The sequence below is a fragment of the Nerophis lumbriciformis genome, linkage group LG02 (genome assembly GCF_033978685.3).
Source record: "Nerophis lumbriciformis linkage group LG02, RoL_Nlum_v2.1, whole genome shotgun sequence".
Lineage (NCBI taxonomy): Eukaryota > Metazoa > Chordata > Actinopteri > Syngnathiformes > Syngnathidae > Nerophis > Nerophis lumbriciformis.
Window position 1 is genome coordinate 63200001 of NC_084549.2, and position 22874 is coordinate 63222874.

Here is a 22874-nt window from a genome sequence, read left to right on the forward strand (position 1 = left end):
CCCCCCCCACTCTCCCAACTCAACCCCGCCCACCTCAACCTCCTCATGCTCTCCCAAATTCCAAGCTGCTGTTTTGAGGCATGTTTAAAAAAATAATGCACTTTGTGACTTCAATAATAAATATGGCAGTGCCATGTTGGCATTTTTTTTCCCATAACTTGAGTTGATTTATTTTGGAAAACCTTGTTACATTGTTTAATGCATCCAGCGGGGCGTCGCAACAAAATTAGGCGTAATAATGTGTTAATTCCACGACTGTATATATCGGTATCGGTTGATATCGGAATCGGTAATTAAGAGTTGGACAATATCGGATATCGGCAAAAAAAGCCATTATCGGACATCTCTATTAAAAACACATTCATAGCTTTTTACTGACCTCCCTGTATGTTGTAAGATGTTTTTAAATCTTTAAGCCAGACCTGTCCAAAGTGCAGGGCACATTCTTAAAAACACAATTAAAAATGTTTAAAAAATACAACATGTGGGCATAAAGAGCAGAAAGGCGAAAATGTAAGGAAAATTTAATGAAAAAGCAGACTGTATTTAATTAATTACCACTGATATTCACACACACACTAGGTGTGGTGAAATTACTTTCTGCATTTGATCCACCCCCTGGGAGGTGAGGGGAGCAGTGAGCAGCAGCGGTGGCCGCGCTCAGGAATCATTTTGGTGATTTAACCCCAAATTCCAACCATTGATGCTGAGTGCCACGCAGGGAGGAAATGGGTCCCATTTTTATAATCTTTGGTATGACTCGGCCGGGGTTTGAACTCACGACCTACCGATCTCAGGGCGATGGACACTCTAACCACTAGGCCACTGAGCTCAGTTATTTAAATACTATGTTCTACGGACTTTAGAGCGCACTGAGATATAAGCTGCACCCACTAAATTTTAGAAGAAAAAAATATTTTTCCATTTTAGCAGATATATACGTTGCGAAATGAGTTATTTACAGAGTAATATTCTGTAAATTTTTATTTACACACCTTAATTGTTTCCAAACGGTGTCTGTAACACGGCAGTAAAACGGCTGATCAAACAAAACAGAAGTCATCGTCATGGACCCACTAACTGTGGAAGCCAGCTCTCCAATCAGCTAAACAGACTCTATAACTCCACGGTGACGTTTTGGTGAATTCACGAAACCGAAACAATACAAAAAGAATGCCATTGTATGGTATTATTACTAATACAGACACCCTTAAACATGTGAGCATATTAGCTAATGTTAACAACGCTAGCGTCATTACATTACGATAGCGTGTACAAATATGCATGAAAACACTCCTACAGACATCACACATGGGATGGTTTAGTAAGTATAAACAGTTTGTTATATTGTAAAACTCACAAATGTTGCTTGGAGTGATGTATGAAGAGTCCATACTAGTAGAAACGCTATGGTCAGCTCGAGGCCTAAATGACACTTTGGTTGGGGAAAAAAAAAAGCACTGCTGGTGAATAGAAGGACATTGCAGCACCCGCAGGAAGTGAATTTGTCCAAAAGATGGCGCCATAGCACACCTGTTTTTAAAACAAAAAAATAAAATGTATTGTTATTATAGCCACCAGGGAAGAAAAATCTATAAATTAGACATTCTGTCTTATAAATCGCAGGGCTCAAAGTGTAGGAAAAAAGTAGCGGCTTATAGTCTGGTATACATATAACTTATTGAGATGACTTTGGCTTTTTATTTATTTTTTTACAAAATATCATATAGGCCTTTCTGCATTTTTTTGGGACAATATCAAAATATTAAGGGCTGGTATTCTTCACATTTACACACTAAAATAAATCCTATGTGGGTCAATATGTTTAAATTAAATAAATATTAAGAAAAAAACAACTTTGTGGTTTTGATCAGGGGTTCCACCTTGTCCACAATAGAGGGCCCCATGGTCCACGTATATATTAACACTGAATTAGTAATCTAACTTTTGATTTTAATCATATTCAATAATTATAGCTAAGCTACTTACAGTTTAAACCTTGTCAAAAGACATCAATGCATGTGTTAATCACAAATATTATTATTAAAGCTTAGGTCAGGCTGTTTACAAAAATGAATACTAATCAAATGCACTGCAAAAGAAGGGTCTCATAAAAAGTGATGAAAAATTAATGTACATACAATTACGCAGTGCTAAAATAAATTCTTAGTAACTTAATAATAATAAAAGTATATATGATTCTCAAATAAACTATCATACCATAAGTGGTGGAAAAGTGTATTACAACTGAGTACCAGTGCTACCCGAACGGACCACAACTGAGAAGCAGATACATTTAGGCGGCCCAACAATGGTTAAGAAACGAAGGAAGTCTCTTTAAATCAGTGTTTCTTAACTAACAGAGGGCCGTCACTTGTGGCAGTAAAGACAATATCAAACAAAGAGAAGAAGTCTGGGGCTAAAGCCATAGAAAAGTTTAAGCGCAAAAAATATGCCTAAAATGGTGAAGCTTGTATTTTTATTTGCATTTGAATTTTATTGACAGTTTAGTTAAAAAAAACATATTTGTTATTAATTAAGTTGGAATTTATTTATTTTAGCACTGCGTAATTGTATATACATTTATTTTTCATCCGTTTTTTTGAGTCCCTTGCAGTGTAATTGATTAATATTTACTTTTGTAATCAGCCTGACCTAAGCCTTGACAATAATATTTGTAATTAACACATGCTTTCATATAATTTGACAAGGTTTATCCTGTTAAACTGTAAGTAGCTTCGATATATTTATTGAATACGATTAAAATCAAGAGTAAGATGACTAATTCAGTATAAATATTTGAGTGGAAAAGTCAAAAAAGGTAAAAGCCCCAGCTTTAAATGATTATTATTTTCCTTTACTATTTTTTTCCGGCACTTAACATACTTAGAAAGCAAATGTACGTAACTATAACGTGTACATGTTCATCATCAACGTTATACGGTAATATGCTCGTCAAGTCCACCACTTTGCCCTTGATTTGGCAGATTGCTAGCTGTGCTTTTTGTGTGAATTTTATCAGTAGAACATGGCGCGGACCAATAAAAACCCTGCTCGAAATCCGTCTCCGTCTAATCACGGTGCACACTTTGCGAGGAATATTGCAAAATGTTCACTTTTAGGCTTGTGCAAATGTGTCAGTCGACTGTGTGTTATTTTTACATATTTTTCCACTCTATTAGCCCTCTTGATTACGCTGCTCGGAAATTGCATGTTACATTGCCATGACATGTGATGCATACTTAAACACACACTCTCTCTCTCTCTCTCTCTCTCTGTGACCCCCCCACTGTTCTACCAGAGACTACAAGTCGCTCAATCCTCAGGATATTAAAGAAAACAACAAAAAGGTAAGAGGCAGCCACCGCTGAGCCCTTCACATCACTTAGCTCCCCTCCCGTCCGCTGCCGCAATTGGCCTTATTTCCAGATTAATCCCTAAATAGTACGAGTGTGTGTGTGTGTGTGTGTGTGTGTGTGTGTGTGTGTGTGTGTGTGTGTGTGTGTGTGTGTGTGTGTGTGTGTGTGTGTGCGTGTGCGTGTGTGTGTGTTGAAGAATATGATGGTCGTTTTCATTAGCGCCGCCACCCCCCGCTGCTCGAAATGGATGTGGCCGTGTGTGGTCACCTGGCAGAGGTGAGATGGTCTCTTAACGCGGCCGCCTGCCGAGAGCTTACACAGCAGCCCCCTCCGGTGTGTGTTGATGAGTTGTGTGTGTTTATAAAAGAGCGGGTTTGTTATTTGGTCGGTAATTAGCGTGTACCAGCTGTAATCCACACGGCCTTTTTCTACACACAAGGGCACGCTCAAACGGGAGCGCCAAAGATGGCGGCTACAAAGTCATGTACACTTTGCTTTTTTCGCATCGATTCGATTCACGTCCGAATTGTGATTCTCATTCTTTCCGATACTAAATCAATTTTATAAACTTTTTTTTTTGTAAGATTAAATTCGTATAACACATTTTTAGGCCATCTCCATGCAACCAGGATGAAGTTACTAACCTGTAACCTTTTTTTTTTTAAATTATTTTTTTAGATTCATTATAATTATTATACAAACAATTAGAGATGCTTTAAAATGTAATATCGGAAATTATCAGTATCGGTTTAAAAAAGTAAAATTTTTGACTTTTTAAAACGCCGCTGTACGGAGTGGTACACGGACGTAGGGAGAAGTACAGAGCGCCAATAAACCTTAAAGGCACTGCCCTTGCGTGCCGGACCAATCACATAATATCTACGGCTTTTCACTCACACAAGTGAATGCAAAGCATACTTGGTCAACAGCCATACAGGTCACACTGAGGGTGGCCGTATAAACAACTTTAACACTGTTACAAATATGCGCCACACTGTGAACCCACACCAAACAAGAATGACACACATTTCGGGAGAACATCCGCACCGTAACACAACATAAACACAACAGAACAAATACCCAGAACCCCTTGCAGCACTAACTCTTCCGGGACGCTACAATATACACCCCCCGCTACCCCCAACCCCCCAATTCAACCCCGCCCACCTCAACTTCTTCATGATCTCTAAATTCCAAGCTGCTGTTTTGAGGCATGTTTAAAAAAAATAATGCACTTTGTGACTTCAATAATAAATATGGCAGTGCCATGTTGGCATTTTTTCCCATAATTTGAGTTGATTTATTTTGGAAAACCTTGTTACATTGTTTAATGCATCCAGCGGGGCATCACAACAAAATTAGGCATAATAATGTGTTAATTCCACAACTGTATGTATCGGTATCGGTTGATATTGGAATCGGTAATTAAGAGTTGGACAATATCGGATTTCGGCAAAAAAGCCATTGTTGGACATATCTACAAACAATCCATTACGAGAATCTGTTTCAAATGAATCGAGTTAAATCGATTCTGAATCGAATCGTCACTCCAGGAATCAGAATCGGATTGAATCGTTAGGTGTCCAAAGATTCACACCCCTATTAGGTGATTTACCATAAATTCCGGACTATAAGCCGCTACTTTTTTTCCTACGCTTAAAACGGTGCGGCTAATTTGGGGAATTTTATTTGCTGACGGCAAATAGTTTTCACTAAACACACGCAAAGACACTTAAATGGTGTGTGATTGTGTGTTGACGTACCTTGCACTCGACGTGTAGTTGTGACAGCTGGTTCCGGAGTTGGCTCAACATGTTGAAGTGTTGCCTCCCTTCGCGGGGGACTTTTTCCGCTGCATTTTCTAGTGATGGGCATGCTTTACCAATCCAAAATATGTCCAGACTTCAAATGTTGTCAGTTTACTAGGAGGGCAACAACTCAAGAGTCGGTGTGTTGTTTTCCGCTGTTGCGCACGCGCCATCTTTGGAGGCGCGGCTGCTGCTGCGTCAACAGGAAGTGAGCATTGTCGCTTAGAATAAAAGTCAGCTTCCAGCGCAGCCAATGGGAGCTCCACTATTCCGCAAATAAAATCCAATAAATAACCATTCAAAAAGCGCCAGCAATACTCAATTTACATTTGGTGACTTGAATATTAACCAAGTATTAGTGATAGTATTATTATAAACGCTAATGCAGACAAACTATTTTAAAGCAGCACTGTGATCACTTCCAAGTGTCCCTATGTTTACATCATCGAGTGGTTTGCTGCTTCCTCGCTTCCCTGCTCCCTGCAAGTTTATTGTAAATCATGTGTGCAAGTAAATGGGTGAGATTATAATGTGAAAAAATTGGGAAACTTTGACAGCTGTTTCGGAACTCTAACTGGTGAGGACGGCACAAAAAACACTTGTCCGTCCCCCGACCCTGTTTCTTTGCGAGGATTATGAGTCTTTTTCATCTAAATGGGAATATATGAAAATCCGAGCAGTCGGCATCCTAATGACAGCAAACCTTGTACAGTAAGTGTTGTTGTATTATGTTTGTTGGCTCTCATAAAGTCTGCAGTGAGTAATAATCAGTGATGGAGAAAAAGGAAACATTTTTTAAATTAATGATCAAAATGAGTAAATATTAAATGTTATTATAAATGTTACTACTTGCATATATACCGTATTTTTCGGACTATAAGTCGCAGTTTTTTTCATAGTTTGGCCGGGCTCCAGTGCGACTTATATATGTTTTTTTCCTTCTTTATTATGCATTATCAGCAGGTGCGACTTATACTCCGGTGCGACTTATACTCCGAAAAATACGGTACTTACATCATGTATAGTACAAGGCCAAAAGTTTGGACACACCTTTTCATTCAATGCGTTTTCTTTATTTTCACGACTATTGTTGTAGATTAGAGATGTCCGATAATATCGGCCTGCCGATATATGTAATATCGGAAATTATCGGTATCGTTTTTTTTTTATCGGTATTGTTTTCTGTTTTTTTTGTTTGTTTTTTTATTAAATCAACATTAAAAACACAAGATACACTTACAATTACTGCACCAACCCAAAAAACCTCCCTCCCCCGTTTACACTCATTCACACAAAAGGGTTGTTTCTTTCTGTTATTAATATTCTGGTTCCTACATTATATATCAATATATATCAATACAGTCTGCAAGGGATACAGTCCGTAAGCACACATGATTGTGCGTGCTGCTGGTCCACTAATAGTACTAACCTTTAACAGTTAATTTTACTCATTTTCATTCATTACTAGTTTCTATGTAACTGTTTTTATATTGTTTTACTTTCTTTTTTATTCAAGAAAATGTTTTTAATTTATTTATCTTATTTTATTTTATTTTTTTAAAAGTACCTTATGTTCACCAACCTGGTTGTCCAAATTAGGCATAATAATGTGTTAATTCCACGACTGTATATATCAGTTGATATCGGTATCGGCAAAAAGCCATTATCGGACATCCCTATTGTAGATTGTCACTGAAGGCATCAAAACTATGAATGAACACATGTGGAGTTATGTACTTAACACAAAAAGGTGAAATAACTGAAAACATTGCACATTGCACACTCTTGGCATTCTCTCGATGAGCTTCAGGCACACCTGTGAAGTGAAAACCATTTCAGGTGACTACCTTGTGAAGCTCATCGAGAGAATGCCAAGAGTGTGCAAAGCAGTAATCAGAGCAAAGGGTGGCTATTTTGAAGAATATAAAACACATTTTACTTATTTATTATTACCTTGTGAACGACTCTGCCTGTCGTCCGGGTTCGCAGGACCATCAAGAAAGGACATTGTGCTGAGCAGGTGTAGCCTTTTTTTTTTTTTTTCTCTTTTTTTTTCTTTCAAGTTTATTCACAATACCATATAACAATTACAATAGTAGTGAAATATCATCATTTAAAGATGTTGGTACGTGAAAGGGTCCCCCAAATAAGCTAGAAGAAGCTTTTGACAGGGGGTCCAGAGGATAGTATATACATGGAATGATGAAACATGGTAGCAAGCACAACAACAAAAAACAACGCTATATGATTAACACAAGATAATAGTACTAAAGCAAGCATACACATACATACATACATTCATTCAACCATGCAAAACCCAACAGTAGTCTACCCCACATGAGGCATTAAATATAGGTGGTTAATAGGTAAGTTTTCAGTTTATTTTTGAAGTTGGAGAATGGATACAGCATCTTGAGGCTCTCATTAAGCCGGTTCCAAATCTTTGGTCCCCTGCATACAACACTTCGAGCGGTACAATCCAGTAAACGATGTTTCCCTGATATCAGATCTAAGTTACGAGTGTTGTGGGCATGCTGGGGATGGTAGATAGGAACCAAGCTACAGAGCCTAAGATTCAGCCTGTAAATGACTTGATAGGTTAAACAAGCATTTTGATAAATATTGAACTCTGTCAGTCTTAAGAGATGATAATTATGGAATAGATGTCAAGTGGGGGCATTAAACTTGGACCATGACAGGGCCCGTATAATTTTCTTTTGCATGGATTCTAATTTGTGGAGGTAGGAAGGAAAGGTTCTTACACCAGATGACATTACAGTAGTTTAGATGTGGTTCAAAGAGAGTTTTATATAGGGTGAGTAGAGCATAAAGAGGAAGATAATGACGAAGGTGAAAGAACAGGCCAACATATTTGGATAATTTGTTTAACAGATGGCTAATGTGACATTTGAAATTGAGGTATTCGTCAATGATGACCCCCAGGAATTTTGTGGAGTACACTCTCTGTATTTCCTGCCCATTGATGTTGATATGGCAGTGCTCAATATTTGTCCGGTTTTTATTAGAACGAAATAGAATAAAATTTGTTATATTTACATTAAGTGAGAGCTTATTGCATTTGAACCAGGAATCTACTTTCACAAGCTCTGAATTGACAGTTACTTGTAGATCGTGTAGACTCCTGTGTGAGGTAAACAAATTTGTATCGTCAGCAAAAATTATTTTATGAAAAGTTTCGGAGGAGTTTACAAAATCATTTATGTATAGGATAAAAAGGAGAGGCCCCAAGATGGATCCCTGGGGAACCCCATAATTTATGGTCACACAGGGTGAATTGTGATCATTGACGCATACACATTGCTGCCTTCCGTCTTTATTATTTTTGCAAATATACCTCTCAGTCTCAGGTCGTGTCGCTTTTCAGCTCCGTCCTCTTCCCCTGCTCGCTCTCCTGTCCGCTTTTCAGCTGCACGCGCCGTCGTCTTCCTCGGGCTCTCTTGCGCTCTCGCTCAGCGCCCTGTCACCTGTCAGGTGCAAACACTGTTGACATCTATTAATCAGACAAGAAGCAAGGAATCAATCAGAGACAGAGTTCAATTTAGCTCATGAGGAGACACGTGTTTTGGGCTGTACTCGAGTTCCAGATCCAAACTACGTTCTAAAGAAAAGCCCGTGCGCCTCCTCCATTTATTAGGAAATGGCCCTATTACATCACGGTGACTGAGGGAAGGGGGTAATCTCGACAACTCCAGTTAGACACAAACACATGACCATACAAAAATGCAAATATGTTGACACTTGGTGATATCGCCCAGTCTCTGCTTTGTCTGGTCTTGGAACCAAATATTCGGCCTTGGCTGCCAGCAGGCCGAGTCCGGACACAACACTGATAAAGACGCTAGCAATCTTTCGGATTGCTAGCTCTGCACAAATTGACAATACTTTATAGTATGGCCCTTAAGCATAAAGTTATGATGATAATATATACATAATTATTCTAACACCACCTCTCTCTGGCTCTGGCTTCTTTCTCCGTCTCTCGCTGCATGCGTCGCTGCTGGCTCTCCACCTCCTTCTTACCCGTCGTTCTCAGCTGCCGTCCTTTTACCCCTTGCGGAGCACGCCTCGCTGGCGGTCCGCCGACCCCGCCTCCCCACATACCTATTTTACTTATTTTACACCTACTCAGTAGCCTAGTGGTTAGAGTGTCCGCCCTGAGATCGGTAGGTCATGAGTTCAGACCCCGGCCGAGTCATACCAAAGACTATAAAAATGGGACCCACTACCTCCCTGCTTGGCACTCAGTATCAAGGGTTGGAATTGGGGGTTAAATCACCAAAAATGATTCCCGGGCGCGGTCACAGCTGCTGCTCACTGCTCCCCTCACCTCCCAGGGGGTGAACAAGAGGATGGGTCAAATGCAGAGGACACATTTCACCACACCTAGTGTGTTTGTGACAATCATTGGTACTTTAACTTAACATTTTCAGTTATTTCACCTTTTTTTATTAAGTACATAACTCCACATGTGTTCTTTCATAGTTTTGATGCCTTCAGTGACAATCTACAATGTAAATAGTCATGAAAATAAAGAAAACGCATTGAGTGAGGAGAAGGTGTGTCCAAACTTTTGGCCTGTACTGTATACATACTTGCCAACCCTCCCGAATTTTCCGGGAGACTCCTGAAATTCAGCGCCTCTCCCGAAAACCTCCCGGGACAAATATTCTCCCGAAAATCTCCCGATTTTCAGCCGGAGCTGGAGGCCACGCCCCCTCCAGCTCCATGCGGACCTGAGTGAGGACAGCCTTTTTTCATGACGGGAGGACAACAGGGTGACAAGAACTAAATCATCCAGACTACAGATAAATTGTATTATTATGTTTATCTTACCTAAAAATAAATATATATATTAATTTAAAAAAACAACAACATTTTTTTTACTATATTTTGCTAAAAATATCAAAATTAATTATATTTTTATTTGTATTTTTTCTGACTCCTTATTACACTCAGCCATAGAATTATACATTAAAATAAACATATTTGAAATAATTAATTTTAAATGATCACAATAATTCATTTGAAATGACCATATTTAATTATTAAAATAATTGCTTGTTTATCAACAACTTTAACATTTTATTCATTACATTTTGAAGCTCTCAGAAGCCAAGTTATGTTATATTCCATCCATCCATCCATCCATTTCCTACCGCTTATTCCCTTATTCCTTAATATTTATTTATGCAAGTTTGAAGTATCAATTATCTAAACACAGTTTTGTTTGCATGCATATTTTCAGGATGTAGATATATATATATATATATATATATATATATATATATATATATGAAATACTTGACTTGGTGAATTCTAGCTGTCAATATACTCCCCCCTCTTAACCACGCCCCCCCCAACCACGGGTTTTAGTACTCTTGATAACAACTAGCCAGCTGAATTAGGGGAGTTTGAATAATACACAATGGTTGGTAACAAGAAACTGACCTGTTTATTCAAGGATAAACACAAAATAGACAAAATTATACATGACAAACAGAAATGGCATCATTGAACTAGGGCTGGGCGATATGGCCTTTTTTTAATATTGCGATATTTTAAGGCCATATTGCGATACACGATATATATCTCGATATTTTGCCTTAGCCTTGAATGAACACTTGATGCATATAATCACAGCAGTATGATGATTCTATGTGTTTTGATTGATTGATTGAGACTTTTATTAGTACGTTGCACAGTGAAGTACATATTCCGTACAATTGACCACTAAATGGTAACACCCCAATAAGTTTTTCAACTTGTTTAAGTCGGGGTCCACTTAAATTGATTCATGATACAGATATATACTATCAGATATATACTATCATCATAATACAGTCATCACACAAGATAATCACATTGAATTATTTATAATCCAGGGTGTGGAGGGGGGCGCCTGATATAAGTGTCAAAAAGACAGCCAAAAGAGTTTGATATGAGAATAAATCTAAAGTTAAAATATAGGGTAGAAATGCACCCATTTGCAGGAAATGTAGTCTTGATTTTCAAAATGTTCTTTCAAGGCTTGCATGTCTACATTAAAACATTCTTCTTCATACTGCATTAATATATGCTACTTTTAAACTTTCATGCAGAGAAGGAAATCACAACAAAAAAAAAATCACTAATTTTTTCATACTGTGTTGATGTGGAAATTTTTGCCTCGGCATTTTGATGGTGTGGACGTGTGGCACCGAATGGAGATAAGCGTCTCGACAGACGTCACAATATTTGAACAATGATGACGAAAACTGTTTTCTCTGTCGTGTCCGTGTGTCGAAAATTGTTATGCGCTTATTTTTTTATTAGATTTTGTGCGTGGCATAGATTTGCCATGCGCAGAGCAGGCGCGCACCTTAGCGGCTGCGCTAGCATCACAGCTAATAACGTTAGCCATGCTGCTACCTCTCTGCTTGGAGAGGACGTATACGTATGTGACATGTGACGTGTGTAAGAAGGTGCGCTTGCTGTCTGTGAGAAGGAGACAGAAGGAGTGGGAAGAGCCTGTAGTGCAATGCCAGCAGCTAAAAGCAACTGCGTGAGAATCCATAGACCTGTGGATGTGTTGAAGGTGTGCTGGAAAATGCTGAACGGAAATATGGAGCAGCAGAAAAGTGGAATGTATTATTTGAATCTGTGCGTTGGAAAACACGGACCGGAGTTTTTTTTTAAACTGGATCTGGATCGGCATTTTCACATGCCTTGCCGATACGCATTTTTTGGCAAATATCGGCGGCCGATCCGATCCAAATATCGGATCGGGACATCCCTAATCCTGACCAGATGCCCAAACCACCTCATCTGGCTCCTCCCGGATGACAGAGCTTCTCACCCTATCTCTAAGGTAGAGCATACTTGCCAACCTTGAGACCTCCAATTTCGGGAGGTGGGGGGTGGTTAAGAGGGGAGGAGTATATTGACAGCTAGAATTCACCAAGTCAAGTAATTCATATATATATATATATATATATATATATATATATATATATATATATATATATATATATACATCCTGAAAATATGCAAACAAAACTGTTTAGATAATTGATACTTCAAACTTGCATAAATAAATATTAAGGAATATAACATAACTTGGCTTCTGAGAGCTTTAAAATGTAATGAATAAAATGTTAAAGTTGTTGATAAACAAGCAATTATTTTAATAATTAAATATGGTCATTTTAAATGAATTATTATGATCATTTAAAATTAATTATTTCAAATATGTTTATTTTAATGTATAATTCTATGGCTGAGTGTAATAAGGAGTCAGAAAAAATACAAATAAAAATATAATTAATTTTGATGTTTTTAGCTAAATATAGTAAAAACTTTTTTTTTTTTTTAAATTAATATATATATTTATTTTTAGGTAAGATAAACATAATACAATTTATCTGTAGTCTGGATGATTTAGTTCTTGTCACACTGTTGTCCTCCCGTCATGAAAAAAGGCTGTCCTCACTCAGGTCGCATGGAGCTGGAGGGGGCGTGGCCTCCAGCTCCGGCTGAAAATCGGGAGATTTTCGGGAGAATATTTGTCCCGGGAAGTTTTCGGGAGAGGCGCTGAATTTTGGGAGTCTCCCGGAAAATTCGGGAGTGTTGGCAAGTATGAGGTAGAGCCCCGCCACCCGGCGGAGGAAACTCATTTCGGCCGCTTGTACTTGTGATCTTGTCCTTTCGGTCATGAGCCTTTTGGGATAGAAAATACATTAATTTTCTGGTTTTCCCACAAATAAAACTTTTTTTTGGCTCTAAATTTGCAGAATTGCAGGAATTTGGAAGGTCCACAGTATTTTTTAGTTACGGTACATTGACTATTTTGGAGTTAAAAAAGGTCTGCCCGGTTCTCCTCGGAGAGAGTACACACAGCTGTATTTTCCTCCTCGCCATATCTGCACATTCACAGTTTTCGGCGCAGGCTCGCTGGCGTCGCCGCCTTCCCTTCGGCTCTTTTGCGTGTACAATCACCCCCCCCCCCCACCCCCCCACCCCACCCCCCCCACTCCCCCAAATGCACACTTGCCTCGCCGCTACCGCGCACACCGCCGTCCCCTCTGCGGCCCCGAGGGCTACAGAGAGCGATACGCCTTGGCTTCCTCCTGCAGCTTGATTTCCTCTCCTCGTACACACTCTGGCTCAGCGATAACCTCTGGTGGCCCTGTTAGGCATGAATGCTACCCTGTTGACAATAACCACAGCCAGGGAGCCAGGCGCATATCTGCTACCTGCCCCCCCCCCCCCCCCCCCCCCCCCCCACATATAGGTAATGTGGGAATATGCGGTAGAAGGTGATAGCAGGAGAATGGCCTGCTGCTGCTGGAACATTGTGAGATGTTCCTCACACAGTTAGATATCTGCCGTCAGATTGTGTTCATTTGTGCCAACCTCAGATAGTGAGATGTTCTTCACGCTGAATTCTCCCCGCCAGCACCAGATCTGTCCTTTTTCTCAAGGCGGTCCTCCAAAAATGACCTTTCCATTGCTTCCATCTTGGTGTCATCACCAACGATGTGCTTTTTTTTTTTCTCCTCTCCGGAATAATCCTGGCCGTTATGGCTTGTCCTGCTGAGAGACGCCCAGAGTCCTGCTCGGGAGCAATTTTCAAACAATAATAAAAGTTTGATGTCCAATAATGGCTTTTTTGCCGATTTCCAATATTCCGATATTGTCCAACTCTTAATTACCGATTCTGATATCAACCGATATATACAGTCGTGGAATTAACACATTATTATGCCTAATTTTGTTGTGATGCCCCGCTGGATGCATTAAACAATGTAACAAGGTTTTCCAAAATAAATCAACTCAAGTTATGGAAAAAAGTGCCAACATGGCACTGCCATATTTATTATTGAAGTCACAAAGTGCTTTTTTTTTTTTAACATGCCTCAAAACAGCAGCTTGGAATTTGGGACATGCTCTCCCTGAGAGAGCATGAGGAGGTTGAGGTGGGCAGGGTTGGGGGGAGCGGGGTTGAGGTGGGAGAGTGTAGAGGGTAGCGGGGGGGTGTATATTGTAGCGTCCCGGAAGAGTTAGTGCTGCAAGGGGTTCTGGGTATTTGTTCTGTTGTGTTTATGTTGTGCTACGGTGCGGATGTTCTCCCGAAATGTGTTTGTCATTCTTGTTTGGTGTGGGTTCACAGTGTGGCGCATATTTGTAACAGTGTTAAAGTTGTTTATACGGCCACCCTCAGTGTGACCTGTATGGCTGTTGACCAAGTATGGATGGCATTCACTTGTGTGTGTGAAAAGCCGTAGATATTATGTGATTGGGCCGGCACGCAAAGGCAGTGCCTTTAAGGTTTATTGGCGCTCTGTACTTCTCCCTACGTCCGTGTACCACTCCGTACAGCGGCGTTTTAAAAGGTCATACATTTTACTTTTTGAAACAGATACCGATAATTTTGAAACCGATACTGATAATTTCCGATATTATATTTTAAAGCATTTATATTAGCATGCTAATGTTAACGTGCTAATGTTTTATGCTAGCTTTTTAGCTAAATTTGTATGTTTTAACCTAAAAATCAAGGTTTTTGATACTTGCCGTCATCTTGGAAGTATACTAACGTCTCTTATATTAGCATGCTAACGTTAACATGCTAATGTTTTATGCTAAGTTTTCACCTAATTTTTTTATGTTTTAACTTAAAAATCATGGTTTTTGATACTCGCCGTCATCTTGGAAGTATACTAACGACTGTTATATTAGCATGCTAACTTTAACATGCTAATGTTTTATGCTAGCTTTATAGCTAAATTTGTATGTTTTAACCTAAAAATCAAGGTTTTTGATACTTGCCGTCATCTTAGAAGTATACTAACGTCTCTTGTATTAGCATGCTAACGTTACCATGCTAATGTTTTATGCTAAGTTTTCACCTAATTTTTTTTTTTTTTATGTTTTAACTTAAAAATCATGGTTTTTGATACTCGCCGTCATCTTGGAAGTATACTAACAACTCTTATATTAGCATGCTAACGTGAACGTGCTAATGTTTTATGCTAGCTTTATAGCTAAATTTGTATGTTTTACCTAAAAATCAAGGTTTTTGATACTTGCCGTCATCTTGGAAGTATACTAACGTCTCTTATATTAGCATGCTAACGTTAACATGCTAATGTTTTATGCTAAGTTTTCACCTAATTTTTTTATGTTTTAACTTAAAAATCATGGTTTTTGATACTCGCCGTCATCTTGGAAGTATACTAACGACTGTTATATTAGCATGCTAACTTTAACATGCTAATGTTTTATGCTAGCTTTATAGCTAAATTTGTATGTTTTAACCTAAAAATCAAGGTTTTTGATACTTGCCGTCATCTTAGAAGTATACTAACGTCTCTTATATTAGCATGCTAACGTTGCCATGCTAATGTTTTATGCTAAGTTTTCACCTAATTTTTTATTTTTTATGTTTTAACTTAAAAATCATGGTTTTTGATACTCGCCGTCATTTTGGAAGTATACTAACAACTCTTATATTAGCATGCTAACGTGAACGTGCTAATGTTTTATGCTAGCTTTATAGCTAAATTTGTATGTTTTACCTAAAAATCAAGGTTTTTGATACTTGCCGTCATCTTGGAAGTATACTAACGTCTCTTATATTAGCATGCTAACGTTAACATGCTAATGTTTTATGCTAAGTTTTCACCTAATTTTTTTATGTTTTAACTTAAAAATCATGGTTTTTGATACTCGCCGTCATCTTGGAAGTATACTAACGACTGTTATATTAGCATGCTAACTTTAACATGCTAATGTTTTATGCTAGCTTTATACCTAAATTTGTATGTTTTAACCTAAAAATCAAGGTTTTTGATACTTGCCGTCATCTTAGAAGTATACTAACGTCTCTTATATTAGCATGCTAACGTTACCATGCTAATGTTTTATGCTAAGTTTTCACCTAATTTTTTTTTTTTTATGTTTTAACTTAAAAATCATGGTTTTTGATACTCGCCGTCATCTTGGAAGTATACTAACGACTCTTATATTAGCATGCTAATGTTAATGTGCTAATGTTTAATGCTAGCTTTATAGCTAAATTTGTATGTTTTAACCTAAAAATCAAGGTTTTTGATACTTGCCGTCATCTTAGAAGTATACTAACGTCTCTTATATTAGCATGCTAATGTTACCATGCTAATGTTTTATGCTAAGTTTTCACCTAATTTTTTTATGTTTTAACTTAAAAATCATGGTTTTTGATACTCGCCATCATCTTGGAAGTATACTAACGACTGTTGTATTAGCATGCTAACGTTAACATGCTAATGTTTTATGCCAGCTTTATAGCTAAATTTGTATGTTTTAACCTAAAAATCAAGGTTTTTGATACTTGCCGTCATCTTAGAAGTATACTAACGTCTCTTATATTAGCATGCTAACGTTACCATGCTAATGTTTTATGCTAAGTTTTCACCTAATTTTTTTTTTTTTTATGTTTTAACTTAAAAATCATGGTTTTTGATACTTGCCGTCATTTTGGATGTATACTAACGTCTCTTATATTAGCATGCTAACGTTAACATGCTAATGTTTTATGCTTCCTTTTGAGCTAATTGTGTATGTTTACACCTACAAATTGTGTATTTGGTGCTTCTTACCCTGTCACATAATAACGGGTGGAAAATTTGCGCCCCCTTGGTTTGGACACGCTTGCTGACTGCTGCAAATTAAAAGGTGTGTCCAAGCTTGTATGTATTTTGCGTCATCTCGCACCTCGCGACCAACAAACGGACTGATCTTTGGTGCGGGCCAAAAAGGGAACAAAGAGCCAAGACGATGACTGGAATGAAATGTTTTAAAGATTGAATGGAGACGAGTGGCTGAGTGCGGTAAAGAGAGGCGCCGGTGTTATTAGGATGTATTGAATGCACGGGCCAAATGGAAACACGGCAAGAACCACACCTATCTGCTCCTTTCATGGCTGGTTGATAGACATTCCCCCTCCTCCTTTCACAGTCTGTGAAGAGTGATTGCAATGAGCTCAGACTGTGCTGAATTATGACAGATAAGGACAATCAATATTGGGGGTGAGGAAGGGGGGGAAACAGCCACGTAAATATTTAGGAGGGTTAAAAAAAAAAAAGAAAAAAGATGCTTGGTTATCTGTGGATATGCCCGCGCGACTGTCACCTTTTGTATTTGTCGGGAGTTTTCATGTGGAGAGCGTTCCTACCCGCGCACCTTGTGTGTGCGCGTGAGAGCGAGAAGGCGACGGGGCCAAGGAGAAGTCATTTGGCGCGCCATCTTGATAGCGTGGCACCGAAACGCTGTGAGGGGTTGGGCTGGGGAGGGGGAGGGGGAGCGGCAGGGGGGGGGCGCTGATGATTGACAGCGATAGATAGCTGTCAGTCACTGCGGGGGGAACAGCGGCCCGGGGCAGGCAACGCTGACATTTAGTCCGAAGCATTGTCGCCGGGTTAATGGAAAGTGAGCAAGTAGAGGAGTGTTTTTGTGTGGAAAAGGCTCATATCGTCCATGTTGGAGGAGCCTCTCACTCTTTTTGACCCAATTCATTCATCTAATTACAACAATATCAACCTATTTGGATTCTTTTTTTTAGGCCCCGGGCAGCAAAAGTTGCCAAGCCTTATGGTAACTGCAATGTTAAATGGGAACATTATCACCTGACCTATGTAAGCGTCAATATATACCTTGATGTTGCAGAAAAAAGACCATATATTTTTTTAACCGATTTCCGAACTCTAAATGGGTGAATTTTGGCGAATTAAACGCCTTTCTATTATTCGCTCTCGGAGCGATGACATCACAACGCGACGTCACATCGGGAAGCAATCCGCCATTTTCTCAAACACATTACAAACACCGAGTCAAATCAGCTCTGTTATTTTCCGTTTTTTCGACTGTTTTCCGTACCTTGGAGACATCATGCCTCGTCGGTGTGTTGTCGGAGGGTGTAACAACACGAACAGGGACGGATTGAAGTTGCACCAGTGGCCCAAAGATGCGAAAGTGGCAAGAAATTGGACGTTTGTTCCGCATACTTTACCGACGAAACCTATGCTACGACAGAGATGGCAAGAATGTGTGGATATCCTGCGACACTCAAAGCAGATGCATTTCCAACTGGACTGGACAGATCAGCTTTCAGGAAAAGAGAGCGGATGAGGGTATGTCTACAGAATATATTAATTGATGAAAACTGGGCTGTCTGCACTCTCAAAGTGCATGTTGTTGCCAAATGTATTTCATATGCTGTAAACCTAGTTCATAGTTGTTAGTTTCCTTTAATGCCAAACAAACACATACCAATCGTTAGTTAGAAGGCGATCGCCGAATTCGTCCTCGCTTTCTCCCGTGTCGCTGGCTGTCGTGTCGTTTTCGTCGGTTTTGCTTGCATACGGTTCAAACCGATATGGCTCAATAGCTTCAGTTTCTTCTTCAATTTCGTTTTCGCTACCTGCCTCCACACTACAACCATCCGTTTCAATACATGCGTAATCTGTTGAATCGCTTAAGCCGCTGAAATCCGAGTCTGAATCCGAGCTAATGTCGCTATAGCTTGCTGTTCTATGCGCCATGTTTGTTTGTGTTGGCATCACTGTGTGACGTCACAGGAAAATGGACGGGTGTATATAACGATGGTTAAAATCAGGCACTTTGAAGCTTTTTTTAGGGATATTGCGTGATGGGTAACATTTTGAAAAAAACTTCGAAAAATAAAATAAGCCACTGGGAACTGATTTGTAATGGTTTTAACCCTTCTGAAATTGTGATAATGTTCCCCTTTAACTAGATGATGCAATTCCTGAAGGAAGTGCGTGTGAATGCTCCAATGCTGAAGTTGAACTGAAATCCTGGAATTTTTTTTTAGAATTGTGGAAGTAGAGCACACAATTCCCAAACAGGCTTAATATTCTGAAATTGGAACAGTTTGAATCAGATGAAAATTGGGGGAATTGTGGAAGTTTGAAGAATGTCCCATTGATTTCAATGGGAATTTCAGGAAAAGCGGGAATTTTTGTGAAACTGGTCAAAAAAACTTGAATGGTCTGATTGAGTTGAAATTAAAGATATCCGATAATGGCTTTTTTGCCGATATTCCGATATTGTCCAACTCTTAATTACCGATTCCAATATCAACCGATACCGATATATACAGTCGTGGAATTAACACATTATTATGCCTAATTTTGTTGTGATGCCCCGCTGGATGCATTAAACAATGTAACAAGGTTTTCCAAAATAAATCAACTGAAGTTATGGAAAAAAATGCCAACATGGCACTGCCATATTTATTATTGAAGTCACAAAGTGCATTATTTTTTTTTAACATGCCTCAAAACAGCAGCTTGGAATTTGGTACATGCTCTCCCTGAGAGAGCATGAGGAGGTTGAGGGGGGAGGGGTCTAGGGGTAGGTGGTAGCGGGGGGTGTGTATTGTAGCGTCCCGGAAGAGTTAGTGCTGCAAGGGGTTCTTGGTATTTGTTCTGTTGTGTTTACGTTGTGTTACGGTGCGGATGTTCTCCCGAAATGTGTTTGTCATTCTTGTTTGGTGTGGGTTCACAGTGTGGCGCATATTTGCAACAGTGTTAAAGTTGTTTATACGGCCACCCTCAGTGTGACCTGTATGGCTGTTGACCAAGTATGAGTTGCATTCACTTGTGTGTGTGAAAAACCGTAGGCATTATGTTGTCACATTTGCGACAGGTTTTTTTTTTGTTTTAAGTCGCATGGTCTATTTTTAGTTGCATTTGTCGCACCGTACAGCACTGCTTACTGTACATCTTGTGTGATAATTAAAGTACTTGTCTTACCTGCACATCGTCCTCCCGTCTCCTGCATTTTTGGGTCACAACTACTGTAGGGATGCGCTTTGGTAACACCCTAAATCATTCACATGAGATGTAAGCATTTATCTAATGTAGTAACAGCATTTCATGATTAATATTCATAAATTACCATTTTTAATGAATGAGAGTAGAATAAGCACACATCTGATTGGAGAGTCATAGTGTAACCTCTTATCTGTATGTGTCAATGTATATGCTATTGCTAAGAAGCCCTGTCTTAAGCACACATAACAGGGTTTCCCTTCAAACAAGTGTGTCCAAAGTACCGCTCAGGTGCCATTTTTAGCCCGCTGATTGTTTCTTATTGGACCTCGGCATTATGTAAAAAAAAACGCAACAACAATTCATTATTAATGAAGTGTATAGGTAAATACTACACTTTTTTCTTTGTCACCTATAACACAAAGCTAAGATGTGAATGATTTGTTCACATAGCTTAGCACAGGGTTTTTTAAACTATGGTACACGTGCCACTAGTGGTACGCCAGAGATTCACTTAATTAAATATTCAAACAGTGTTACTGCTCAAACTGTGTGTAGTGTTACAGTTGCCAAAAATATATTAAACCAGGGGTGTCCAAACTTTTTGACTTGAGGGCCGCATTAGTAATATATATATATATATATATATATATATATATATATATATATATATATATATGTATGTATGTATGTATGTATGTATGTATGTATGTATGTATGTATGTATGTATGTATATGTATGTATGTATGTATGTATATATATGTATGTGTATACATGTATGTGTATATATATATATATATATATATTTATGTATGTGTATACATGTATGTATATTAGGGCTGGGCGATATGGCCTTTTTTTAATATCGCGATATTTTAAGGCCATATCGCGATACACGATATATATCTCAATATTTTGCCTTAGCCTTGAATGAACACTTGATGCATATAATCACAGCAGTATGATGATTCTATGTGTCTACATTAAAACATTCTTCTTCATACTGCATTAATATATGCTCATTTTAAACTTTCATGCAGAGAAGGAAATCACAACTAAAAAAATCACTGTTTTTTTCATACGGTGTTGATCTGGAAATGTTTGCCTCAACATTTTGATGGTGTGGGCGTGTGGCACCGAACGGAGATGTTGACGTGCGGAGTAAGCACTGTACATTCTCTAGCAGGTGACTTTTCAAATGATGCTACATATTAGCAGTAATGCTACTTTTTATAGCAACGCTTTCGCCCCACACTTGACAAATTACGGTTGTCTGTTCGACATATTCCCACTTGAAGCCAAACCACCGCCAGACGATGGCCACCGTGCTGTTTTTTGGGGGAATTAATTATTCCTTCATTTGTTACCAGATTTGCACCTTCTTTTGCTCGTATTACCGCTAGCATCACAGCTAACGTTAGCCATGCTGCTACCTCTCTGCTGCGCGAGGGCGTATACGAATGTGACGTATGACGTGACAGTATGTGACGTATGTAGAAGCTGCGCTTGCTGTCTGTGAGAAGGAGACACAGGAAAGAGCAAGGAGAGCCTGTGGTGTAATGCCAGCAGCTAAAAGCAACTGCGTGACAACGTATACTGGAATATCACGATATAGTCATTTTCTAAATTGCACAGAGACAAACCCGCGATATATCGCGCATATCGATATATCGCGCAGGCCTAATGTGTATATATATATATATATATTTATGTATGTATACATATGTATGTATATATACATATGTATGTATATATGTATGTGTATATATATATATACAGTATGTGTATATATATATTTGTATGTATATATATATATATATATATATATATATATATATATATATATATATATATATATATATATATATATATATATATGTATAGTGTGGACATATTATATTAATAATATGTATATATAATTAATATAACTGGATATTAAGAATATGTGAAAGTTGAACTCCTACCTTGTTTACTTCTGTGACGACTTCCTTAAAGTTTGTAATCAATCAGAAAAATCTAGCAGCTAAAATGCGCCAAACATGGATATGTGTGGAGAGAGTGTTTTACATATTTCCCATCATGCACTCTAATGGATATAAATAAGTGTAATTTTGAATGCGTTTATGGTATTTGGACATTTTTCCACAATATCCATATAGTAAGCAGTTTGTGTTATGTGTGACCACGTGTGGGGTTTTTTGCACCATGACTCAGGAAGGTTGTTTGCATTGTGTCATATAAGTACATGCCGTGCCATTGTACTAAGCTACATTCAAGGGTCATTGATCTGTTCTTTTTGATTGAGTGAGACTTGTATTAGTAGATTGCACAGTACAGTACATATTACGTACAATTGACCACTAAATGGTAACACCCGAATACGTTTTTCAATTTGTTTAAGTCGGGGTCCACGTTAATCAATTCATGGTACAAATATATACTATAAAGTTAAAAAAGTTAAAGTACCAATGATTGTCACACACACACTAGGTGTGGTGAGATTATTCTCTGCATTTGACCCATCACCCTTGATCACCCCCTGGGAGGTGAGGGGAGCAGTGTCAGCATAATACAGTCATCACACAAGTTAATCATCAGAGTATGTACATTGAAATACAATCTGGGGGGTGGGGTGGGGGTTAGGTTTGGTTGATATCAGCACTTCAGTCATCAACCATTATATCATCTGAGAAATGGACATTGTAACAGTGTAGGTCTGACTTGGTAGGATATGTACAGTGAACATAGTGAGCTCAGAAAGCATAAAAACAAGTATATACAATTGATTATTTACATTTGATTATTTACAATCCGGGGAGGTGGGATGTGGTGGGGGGAGGGTGTTAGTCTAGGGTTGTAGTTGCCTGGAGGT

General features: G+C 38.7%; 1 protein-coding gene across 6 annotated transcripts in view; it reads left to right on the top strand.

The window, feature by feature from the left end:
- ehbp1 (EH domain binding protein 1) overlaps positions 1-22874 on the top strand; it is a 451976-nt gene that overhangs the window by 211915 nt on the left and 217187 nt on the right. For all 6 annotated transcript variants that reach the window (XM_061966280.1, XM_061966296.1, XM_061966321.1 and 3 more), the window contains one exon: positions 3302-3350. In XM_061966280.1, coding sequence (XP_061822264.1) covers positions 3302-3350 — 49 coding nt within the window. The remainder of the gene's footprint in view (positions 1-3301; positions 3351-22874) is intronic.